The 10,684-nt window shown below is 37.8% G+C and overlaps 1 protein-coding gene across 2 annotated transcripts in view; it reads right to left on the bottom strand.

Moving 5' to 3' along the window:
* ZCCHC4 (zinc finger CCHC-type containing 4) overlaps positions 1–10,673 on the bottom strand; it is an 11,611-nt gene extending 938 nt beyond the window's left edge. Inside the window, exons 1-12 of one of the 2 annotated variants that reach the window (XR_003571177.1) lie at positions 10,591–10,673; positions 10,305–10,423; positions 8,397–8,479; positions 7,173–7,448; positions 6,583–6,663; positions 6,201–6,273; positions 4,430–4,580; positions 3,815–3,915; positions 3,344–3,461; positions 2,698–2,773; positions 2,148–2,199; positions 1,288–1,432 (exon numbers count right to left, since the gene is read on the bottom strand). Coding sequence is in view for 1 of the 2 variants with exons in the window: in XM_027883362.1 (XP_027739163.1) it covers positions 1,288–1,432; positions 2,148–2,199; positions 2,698–2,773; positions 3,344–3,465; positions 3,815–3,915; positions 4,430–4,580; positions 6,201–6,273; positions 6,583–6,663; positions 7,173–7,448; positions 8,397–8,479; positions 10,305–10,423; positions 10,591–10,666 (1,355 nt within the window). In the remaining variant the exon portion in view is untranslated. Of the gene's footprint in view, positions 1–1,287; positions 1,433–2,147; positions 2,200–2,697; positions 2,774–3,343; positions 3,466–3,814; positions 3,916–4,429; positions 4,581–6,200; positions 6,274–6,582; positions 6,664–7,172; positions 7,449–8,396; positions 8,480–10,304; positions 10,424–10,590 lie in introns of both variants that reach the window. The other variant, XM_027883362.1, reaches the window with a different exon arrangement.
* Positions 10,674–10,684: the final 11 nt, after the last annotated feature.

Below are 10,684 nucleotides of genomic sequence, written 5' to 3'. Positions count from 1 at the left end.
GAATATATAAAGCATAAATATATAATAGAAAGGCTTAGAAGAAAGTACATCAAAGTTAGGAAGACTGATGCAAATACAGGACCTAAATACAACTAGCAAGTGGACTGTTTTGTCTCTGACTTTTTATAAGAAAAAGAAAGCTAAGCTACATTCTGCAATAAGTCAACAAAAGAAGTAACTGATGACCTGAAAGGACTAAACCATTCTCGTACAATTGACCAAATAGTACCTTACTTGACAGAAAAAACAGATGAGACTTCATGAACTTCTTCTAGCATCCTTTTTACTTTTTTAAGCAAAGAAAAAAAAAACCCCAAACATGAAGAGATGAAATTTTTAAAAGAGATACATAAACTGAAACATTACTACCTTTTATCTCTACTAGTCCCTAACCAAAACTTGTTTTAATGTCACAGTAAGACACGAAGCAATACACCTGTACTCCTCTACAATCCAGCAGGCATCTGTTGGGTCTCTTGATACTGATCCAAGAGGGTAATTATCTGAATCTCACTGTGCAATCAGAGGTACAGCTTTTGTGGAACAAGATTTGCATTTCCACTGCTACAGCCATTCAAGTCAAGAATCACAAACAAACCCATGACTCCTGAGAAGTTACAAAAGTGCAGGTCAACTATCCTGAACTGGAAAGGCTGAGACAACTGCTGCATCATCTCTGAGCAAATTCCCTTTCCTCTTTTCAGTTTGTTCTATTTGAAGACTACCACACATGATTCTTTTGGACTTCTGATATATAGAAGTATGTCATTCTGTATATTACAGAAGGACAATCATGGAAGACTATAAGTACTCAACTGTGACCCTGATTAATGGTGGAGATTTAAATCATATTTCAAAAAGCACCTGAAATACCACATGGAAAAAAGCAAAATATGACACAACAAAGCAAAAGAAACAGGAAGCAATAAAACAGTACAGGGACTCTTTTCTATGACCTCTCATGAGGAATTTGAAGGGTATAAAAGTGTTTTATTACTTCAATTTTCAGTCTTCTTGACAGAACTCTCCTGTGCACCAGTCACCAAGTCTGCGATCCATATAAATCAGTTTTGAAAGAAAAGCCACAGATAGGAAATTGGGAGCCACAGGAGCTGCCATTTATCATACCCTCCCTTCAGTACATACTCTCCAGCAACAGAGCAATAGTGAAAGATGACATCAGCACCTAAAGCCAAAAATCACCTCTTTCTAAATTAATTCCATGACATATGATCTGATCTCACCTGAATGGTATCTTTTATTATATTAATGCAATACCACACTTACTGGAGAGCTGTTCTGGTGCGGGAGAGACTGGGACAGGCACTGCGCTTGTGACCTGCCTTGCCACACACAAAACAGCCCAAATCAGTCTTCTCACAACTGTGGTTTGGAAGAGCACAGCAGTTGCAGTTGTTACAGTGACACCAAGCTGCAAAATAAGAGACATGATTTATTATCATGAAAATGTTTATAACAATAATTCTGAAAATGAGGTTTAAATGTAGGTCACAATACCCAGTTTTTAATTCTGGATTAGTTTTACAGAGATGGATGTGGTCAGTTTCTGGTCCCTTATCCCATTTCATAAGGCAGCCAGATACCTCACTAGATATATTGTGCAATTATATGTGAATTATTTTGCCATGAGAACTACTATCACATATGTGATCTTCACAGGGAAAAAAGTCCAGATGTTACAATATATTTACAGACTGTGATTTCTGTAACAGTAACAGAAGTTATTGCTTCAGCTATTCGAACAGAGCTATAAATACAACTAAATTTGTACATGAAATATAATTTTACCCCACCCTCTCAAACATTTTATTAATTCCCTATTTATTTATGAAATTCTAATGAAAAAGTTTACAGAATTAGGAAACACTTACATGACACATGAAAATATTCCAATTTTCCCATAACAAATATAGATGGGATTTCGTGTGCCTTGCCAAGAATTTATCACATTTCCACACACAGCAAATACACTTAAATTAATAAATAGCAGCTTGTGCGAAATGGAGATTTTTCCTTTACTCTATGTCTTCTACTACATTTTACATCTACGTTTTTTCTCCTGGTTTGTAATCTGTTTCTTTGGACTAAGTGCACTTTTATTTAGAAAAGTATTTTTGTGTACTTACAGGGTTTTACACATTTTTTGCAAAGAACACAATGTTTCCATTGTCTGCCATCCTATAAAAGACAAATAAATGTTTTTTTAATTAATCCCACACACACTGATTCTAGCTTAAAACGGAACTACTGATGTATGGACCCCACTGTTTACAGAAACAAATCCTCTGTAGGAAAGACTGTAACTCAGAAACAACAAACCTGAGAATCTGTGGCAACCTCAGCAAAAGTGCTGCATTTTAAAGTTAGCAAGTTCTAGAACTTCAAAAGATAAGAAAATATGTATGTGCCAACAGAGCACTGGGGAATAAATTTTGGCATGAGTGGCAAGTAGCAAACTTCTCCTCTTTACAACACAAAGGAGTCAGGGAAATAGAAATTAATTCTCAGTGGGTTATGAAGGAATGTGAAAGGAATAATAAGTCTACAAAATTGGAACTGTTAGGGGTTTTCCGTGGAACTTGGTATCAGAATAGGTTTTCGCCAGAGTAAATATTACAGAGGTTGCCATCTGACTACTGCTAAAACTGCCATTCAGAAAGAAGGGAAAATACTTACTTTTGACGTACATGAGTTGCATATCTCACAGTGCTGGTTACCAGAACTAACATAACGCTGACATAAAGTGCAAAACCTGGAAAAAAAATGTACTGGTCCACATTTGCTCACAAAACAATTAATTTTACACAAGCTTAACAATAAATATAAGGACAGTAAAATAATTTTGTTGAATTAAAGATTACATCTTTGATGCATAAATGATACTTAGGACATTTAGACACATCCACATAGTAAAATTCTGGTACTTGAATTTAAATTATTGACACTATCACAGAGAATCAAACTAAATCCATTCCTCTGCCCTTGATGCTTCTCTTAGGGTTCATTTTTTTAACTACTGTCTCAACAAAGCTGATTATCAGACATAGCTATAAATTTCTCTTGCAGGCATATATAACATTTCTCATGGAGAAGCAGTGAAAATATAAACTTCTTTTTAGGTGCTCAGCCCTCCTACACATTATCTATGTGACGTATGTCACATGTAACTTAGGAAGGAGACAGAAAAATGTGCTCTCGAGCCTGGCATCCAAGTTAGGCAAGACAATACTGAACAGCACCATCCCAAACTCCTTTAGAGACTTCACGCCCTAATTGAGAAAAAAGACACTCTTTCAGTTACTTGAGCATTAACACATCTTACCTATAACCCTCTTCTACAGGAAGTACAATCATACTTGGGGTAAGGTTTGTGAAGATACGGACAGGAGATTGTCTGCGACCTGTCTTGCCATGTTTATAGAGTGCATGATTATCATAGTCTACCTAGAAAATAAAACCATAAAGAAGAGTCTTAAACTGAATGCTAAGCACAAGCAGACCTATTTACATGTTTTTTATTATCTTTTTATGTGCCTTATAAAACGCTCACATTTATACAAAGACAAGTAATAAACTGCAGGAACATGATAAAGTTATCAAAAGTATGACTAACAGAAATACAGAATTCAGGCTTCACTTGAGCGCCACGGGCTTTGCAGTGTCTCCAACACAGTCAAAGTTCAAGGCCACAGACAATCTACAGACAAGGGCTACCACTGTATCTGCTTCATGCATATTCCTGTTCACACTGCACACAACTGATATTTAGTAGAATCACTGGGTTCAGCCATACCTGGTAATCCATCATACTGAAGCTTGGGAAAAAGTCGAGAATACGAGATTCAAAGAAGTAGGGAAATAGCCAGAACATGGGCATCTCTTTATTTCCTTGACCTAGTAATGAAAAGGTTTTGATGCGCGTAAGAGAAAAACAAGGTACGTGAAGCATGAGAAATTTACAGTAAACATTCTGCATACATAAACCTGGATATGTATGTCAGGCTGGGCATATGAACTAGTTCCTGTAGGAAACAAAGTTTTGGCACAGCTGTAAGTGCCACATAACTAACAACTCTTGTAAGAAAGAGTACTGGTTTGATAGCTTATTTCTTGGTAAGAAATGGTACTGGTTTGATAGCTTATTTTTCTCTACCTTTTAAGTTCATTTTAATGAAAAAGTAGATCTGGAAAAGAATGGTAAAGGGTTTTAAGAGAGACTTAGAGAATTGGGCATCAATTAACTAAAAATATCAGGAGACTAAATAGGATATATGGTAGTTCATCTTCAGAAATTATAATGTATGTTCACATTCAGCTGAGCAACAAGAATCACAGACTTATTTTGAATAGGTACTTTTCTTATAGTGATGTTACTGCTTTAACCCCCCTATCTGGCTGTAATACATACCTTCTTTTCCTGTCTCCTTCCACATTGCCATCAGTTTTTTAAAACTAGAAGCCAGTGCTTCCACTAAGCCTCCAAATGGAGGATCAGTTACCATAATGACTCTTTCACCATTATCTTCATACAAGAATTTCCTACAAGTTTCACGTGCAGCCTGTAAGAAAGAGAGGTTAATTTATAGAATTACAGATTAAAGAGATGTAAAAATATTGTATTCAGCAATAAAATGATCATTGTAGAAGTTTCAGGTTTTATTCTTGTGGAGGTGAATTTCCTCTTGTATAGCATTAAAAAAAAAACAAAACAAAACCCAAAAAAATCCCAAACAAAAAAAATCCACTGGATTTGAAGCACTGAAAACAAGTGCCCTTTTCAGTTAATGTATCAAGGGCAGATGCAGCTCAAGCTTCCAAAGACAGTCTTCTCCCTAAGGATACTAAATTTACCTCAGAAAAAATGACGTTATTCATAGTGAGAAAACAAAGTTGAGGCTCAGAATACATTTTATTCATGCCCTTTAACTTACAGTTCTATTCTGCAAAGCATTACCAAAGCATTAGGAAAAAAACGAGGCCACTGAAAACCAATTCAATCCACACCGATTATAAAAATACATAGTATTCAAATTGTAGCAATCCAACCTGGAGTCTATTATTAAAGGAAATGTAGAAACCTATGTGTTCACTCACTGCCATCTTGCAGTGTTCTGTCATCTGTTACTTAGATGCTATTGCACACCAAAAGCAGATTTTTAACACTAATATAAATATACAACCGAAAGTTCTGCAATTCAGTCCTTGAATACACTGCAGAACAGTGTCATTACAGGTGTCACCTTTGCACACCTTGAAAAGAACACTGCAATATTTATAGTATAGATGACCAGAGTCTGTAGTTTTAACTGAAAAATACAAAACTTGAATACAGTGATGGATCACAAATATTTAAAGTTAAGGCTTTCAGACCAGCTTCCCATTTCATTCTAAATGATTCTTTTTATTTTCAAGATTTCATTCAAATGTAGCCTTTAGAATGGAAAAATCTGAAAATTACCTACATGCTGTGAACAGTATTGCAAGAAACATGTTTATACAAATAACCAGAGGCTTACTAATGGCAGAGGAAGAGCAAAGAGTGAGTATTTATTGGGATAAGTGTTTAAAATTAATGTTTGGTCTTGAATTAGACTGTGATTCTTTTACAAAGCTATAACAGACATCCTATTACAGCTGCAGGTATCCTAACAGACTCAAAATTAAGCATTTCATGCGACATTTAAAAAGAAACAAGAAATTCTGCATTTTTGCTAACCATTACACCAATTCCATCTCATTTTATGACACAAGGTTAACCTTTTCACCTTGCTTTTCTGGAATAAAGCACAAAAACCTCATTTTCCCTCCCACCTCAAGTACTCGTGATCAAGTCTTGTCCCATCCACTGGGCTGGTAAAGGCTGGGAATAAAATAATGAATTCTGTTGTAGCAACACAAGAAACGGGGTAATGAATATTTACATGAGGCAACACTTCACACCACACTGTCATTTCAACAAAAGCAGCAGTTAAGGTGTGTAAGCAACATTAGTTAACATAAATGTAATAAGTTTGAATCAAGTGGGAGAGAATTACTGAAGAGGCACTCTCATTCATTGATTTTCAGTACTACTGACCATTTTTGCTCATGATGTTTTCTACTAGACCAACTTCTTACAAAACTTTGCATCAAGAACACATACTTCTTTACAAAAGCACTCAATAAATACTTGGCCTTACCTCTCCACCAAAAAAATGATGATTGAACATGTTGTAGTGGCAGAATTCATCCTCTGTGTAAAATTGTGAATACCTGGAAAATAAGTTTGAATAATAGTAGAAAAATATAAACAACTTCTTGTGTGTCCTAAAGGGCATTTGGAATGGAAACAGGCCTTAAGAAAACAACATCTTTGGGTTCTGATTACTGACAACACACACTTATACTGAGGCATTATTAAGTATGATTACTTTTCTCATAAACTGGATGTCATTTGTGTATGGGTGCATGAACTAAGATGTAGAGACAAGAAAGGGAAAACAACCACCACTTTATCTTTTAAAGTAGTAAGAACACAAATCTTTATACTTGTTCTTTAGATAGATAAACATTAAAACCTACCTGAAATCAATATCTAGTAGAAGGCTTCTAACCCTGAAATCTTCTTCTTGTGATGATTTTGACTGGATCATTTCATGAAGCCTGAAGTACAATTGGACCAAAAAAAATTTAACACATAATCACTGGCTTCAGAAATGGTCTTGCAAGACAAGAATGACTAGTACTTTACTAAACCTAAAACCAAACAGAGAAAATGGAGTAATCTGAATTTGGGTGATTCCCTTTGGCCAAAACTCAGAGTTAGAAAAATACGTTACTCTTAAAAGATGAAAAGTCAGTGAAACCTACTGGATCACCCTGCATAAAACAGCCCCCGAAACAAAGGCAAAGAAATGTCACTGCAGTTAGAAACAAAGCAGGAGATCTGAAGTGTGTATGTGTGTTTGTTTTATTTGCAGTGCTGCTACAGTCTTATCCTGTATCTTTTTACCTCAAAGCAAGACCCCACCAGATGCTTGGATAATGCCAACCAATTAAAGTATAGTGAACCTTTTATTATGGGAGAATTACTGACTATGTAATCATTAGCAAGCTGCACAGTTTTGAGAGAGAAATATTATTTGAAAGGGTAACAATTCTCACTGACGTACCTGGGTGTTCCAACAGAGAGCACTCGTCTGAATCCTAAATCAATAAGGAGATTAAGTAGAAACTGGCAACTTCTGTCTGCAAATAAATACTGTGCATTTGTTTTTTTATTCTCCAGTGGATACAGAAACTGACTGGGACTTTTCAGCTGGGCAATGGAGATATCACAGAGGAACTGGTGATTTGAGTGTTTTTCCCATTCTGCTGGCAATAGCAATTGCTGGCATTCCTGGCAAAACCTCCTCTTTGATAATGGCAGCAGAACAAATTTCTTGTACCTTTAAATAGAAAAGACAATAGGGAACAAACTTTGCAAAAAGCCTCTATGAAAGACAAGTAGCAGAGCTATAGAGGGAGTTTCACTTTTTTTTAAGTATTCAGACATTTAAACAGACAATGCAGTTTACACTGCTCTTTCAAAACTCCTCATATGAATTAAGAATTATTCATGAAAAAATATTCAAAGGACACTTTGAAATGCACATAATACATGGTAGCCAAATATATTGAGAGTCTCCACAAAATAACTGGATTACAGAGTGAAGATTTCATAGGCTACCAGCAAAGTCCTGTATGTTTATACACAAAATTCAGACATTATTTGTTACTGTATTACCTTTGCTTTTTTTTTACAATGTTAACCCTGTTACTTTTGCAAACTAAAGTCAGACACAGAATCATAGAATTAGCTGGGTTGGAAGAGACCTCTGAGATCATCAAGTCCAACCCTTGATCCAACCCCACTGTGATTACGAGATCATGGCATTCAGTGCCACGTCCAGCCTCGTCTTAAAAACCTCCAGGGACGGTGAATCCACCACCTCTCTGGGCAGCCCATTCCGATGCCTGATCACTCTCTCTGTAAAGAACTTCTTTCTAATATCCAACCCCAACCTCCCCTGGCAAAGCTTAAGCCCGTGCCCTCTTGTCCTACATAAATTAACTGAAACTAATACTGATCTATTGTTAGCACATTATGAGCACTAACATAAGAACTATATATACATAAAAAAAAACCCAAAACAACCCAGTTCCTGGGTTGAAAATACTATGCTCTATTTAGTTGTTTCATCCTATTTTCCCTTTGCAGTCAACCAGTTCTTATTTGTCCAAATCCCTCTGCCACATCTTCGTATTTTAAAGAATCTTGAAATGTCTTCTCTACATTCGGAGTACCTAAACTTGTATAACTTCATTTCTACTACAGAAAATATGCATAATAATACCTTTCCACATTCTGTCTGTGTGTGGAAGTAGGTTGATGATTTCTATTATATTCTTCACGTGCTGCAAGCCTTGCTTCCGACACCTGTAAAATTTGTGTACATAAAAAGTTACAAAACAAACAGCTATGTTGTACATCAAATCTCAACATTAAACAAAAAGGGTGCATCAAAGGCCTCATGCTTTAGTTACTCTGCAAGGAAAAACCATCACATTCCTTGGTTACTTGTTTCACAAGAATAAGCATGACTGCAGCACATGGGAATGCTGCAAAACAACACCAGTCTCTCACTGTGAAGTTAAACTGTGCAAAAAAATAAATAGGGTTTCATTCTTCTACCACATGTAATACTCAGGGAAAAACTCAAAACGTGATTGTGATGAAGACAGAAGGAACTATCCTTTCCATTAATGCATGGCAGCAGTTGCATTCCCTCTGAAGAACTATGATCTGATTCTGAAAAACTGCAGAAATGACAGCAGAAATGTTGCCCGAGTCTTTTGTGTGTGATCATCTTAAAAGGAGGACAGCTCTTTGTTAAGACCTGCCCCTGAGTTTGAGTCATTAACCTTTAACATTTCAGTCCCTCACTCTTCTCTGAGTCTTCTACTTTCTTCCACAAAACATACTCGTGGTTTCATGTGCAACAGAGTTTCAAGACACTTGCACAAAACTTATGGAACTGTTTTGTTTAAAGAAGACAGTAAAATTCAACAGAACAAAAGACACTATGATACAAGTGACATTTAAAATGACATTTCACTACAAATCCCATTTAAATCTACACAACACAGAGACCAACTATCTCGTTTTCTCTTCCTACAACTTTTCAGTAGTAAGCATCACAGCAAAAAAACAATTATGAACCCAATTAAATTGCACCCTGCCAATCTGCTGAGGACAACGACTACAACACAAGATACTCATTCAGGAAACAAAAAAAAGTAACACAGAATCTACTGGACACAAGCGTAGCAAGCTCTCTGTGAATATATATCAATCCCAATTTCATTACCCTACAAAATTATGTGACCAAAGGTCTTTAGACGATGAGAAATTGCTGAGCATCATGCTGAACCCCATCATCTCAGCATTTTGTGTATCCCACTGTTTGTTTGCATCCAACAGATTTTCTCTGTCTTAAATCACAGGAGATGAGAGCATCTTGGGATCAGAAATATTCAATTTTGTTCAATATTACATAGCATTAGCAAACTTCTTACTTTAGATATCTCTGTGTTTTGGCAATACAGTAACAAATGCCAGTTTTGCTCAAAATGAACACAGCCTTCCTTAGAAGTTATACTTGAAACATGTTCTCTTCACAGAAATAATTGCTTTGCTAAGTATAAACTATTAGGTAAAGTTTAGAAAGTGACAATTGCCACAGATTTCCAGAGCAAAATATACTTTTTAACTGTTAAATGGATAAAAACATCCTCAGTATTTCATAGAATCATCAAATGCTTTGGGTTGGAAGTGATCTTAAAGATCATTTAGCTCCAATCCCCCTGCCATGGGCAGGGACAACTTTCCACTAGAGCATGTTGTTCAAAGCCCCATCCAATCGAGCCTTGAACACTCACAGGGATGGGGCATCCACAATTCTCCGGGCAACCTGTTCCAGTGCTTCACCACCGTCCCCTTAAAGAACTTCAAACCTACCTTCTCTACGTTTGAAGTCATCACCCCTTGTCCTATCATTACATGCCGTTATAAAAAGTCCCTCTCCAGCTTTCTTGTAGCCCCTTTAGGTACTGGAAGGTGCTATAAAAGGTGCCCCCAGAGCCTTCTCCAGGCTGAACAGCCCCAGCTCTCTCTGTGTTTCCCCATTGGAGAGGTGCTCCAGCCCTCGGATCACCTCCGTAGCCCTGAGTCTTCAGCAGAGCCTTAAGCAACGCTCTCTTACCTTCTCATCTTCCCACTGAAAAAAGTTACAGTCCTTTCTATCCCTACAGGCTGAACAAGCATAGAATCTTCTCCCTTCCTCTTTTCCTCGGCTGGTCTTCACGAACAGCAGCGCGGGACCTGGGGACAAACGCGACGATCGGTGACACAGGGGACAGGGGCAGGTCCGTCCCACCGCCGCAAGAGCCGAGCTCCCGGAACAAGGCGTTCCCCGCGGCTGCTGCAGGGCAAGCCCCGTCGGGACCCCAGGGCCGGCGTGGCGGTACCGCCCGCCCCGCGGGGCTCACCGTGCGGGCAGCTGGGCGCGCCGGCCGCGGCACCGACGAGGGCGATGCCGCCCGGGCCGGGCCCCTCCGCGGCCATCGCGCCGCCTCCGGCCCG

This window comes from Empidonax traillii, unplaced genomic scaffold (genome assembly GCF_003031625.1).
Source record: "Empidonax traillii isolate 1590-97213 ecotype Southwest subspecies unplaced genomic scaffold, ASM303162v1 scaffold125:size1524877, whole genome shotgun sequence".
In the NCBI taxonomy this organism is placed as follows: domain Eukaryota; kingdom Metazoa; phylum Chordata; class Aves; order Passeriformes; family Tyrannidae; genus Empidonax; species Empidonax traillii.
This window is presented reverse-complemented; position numbering and strand designations above follow the sequence as displayed.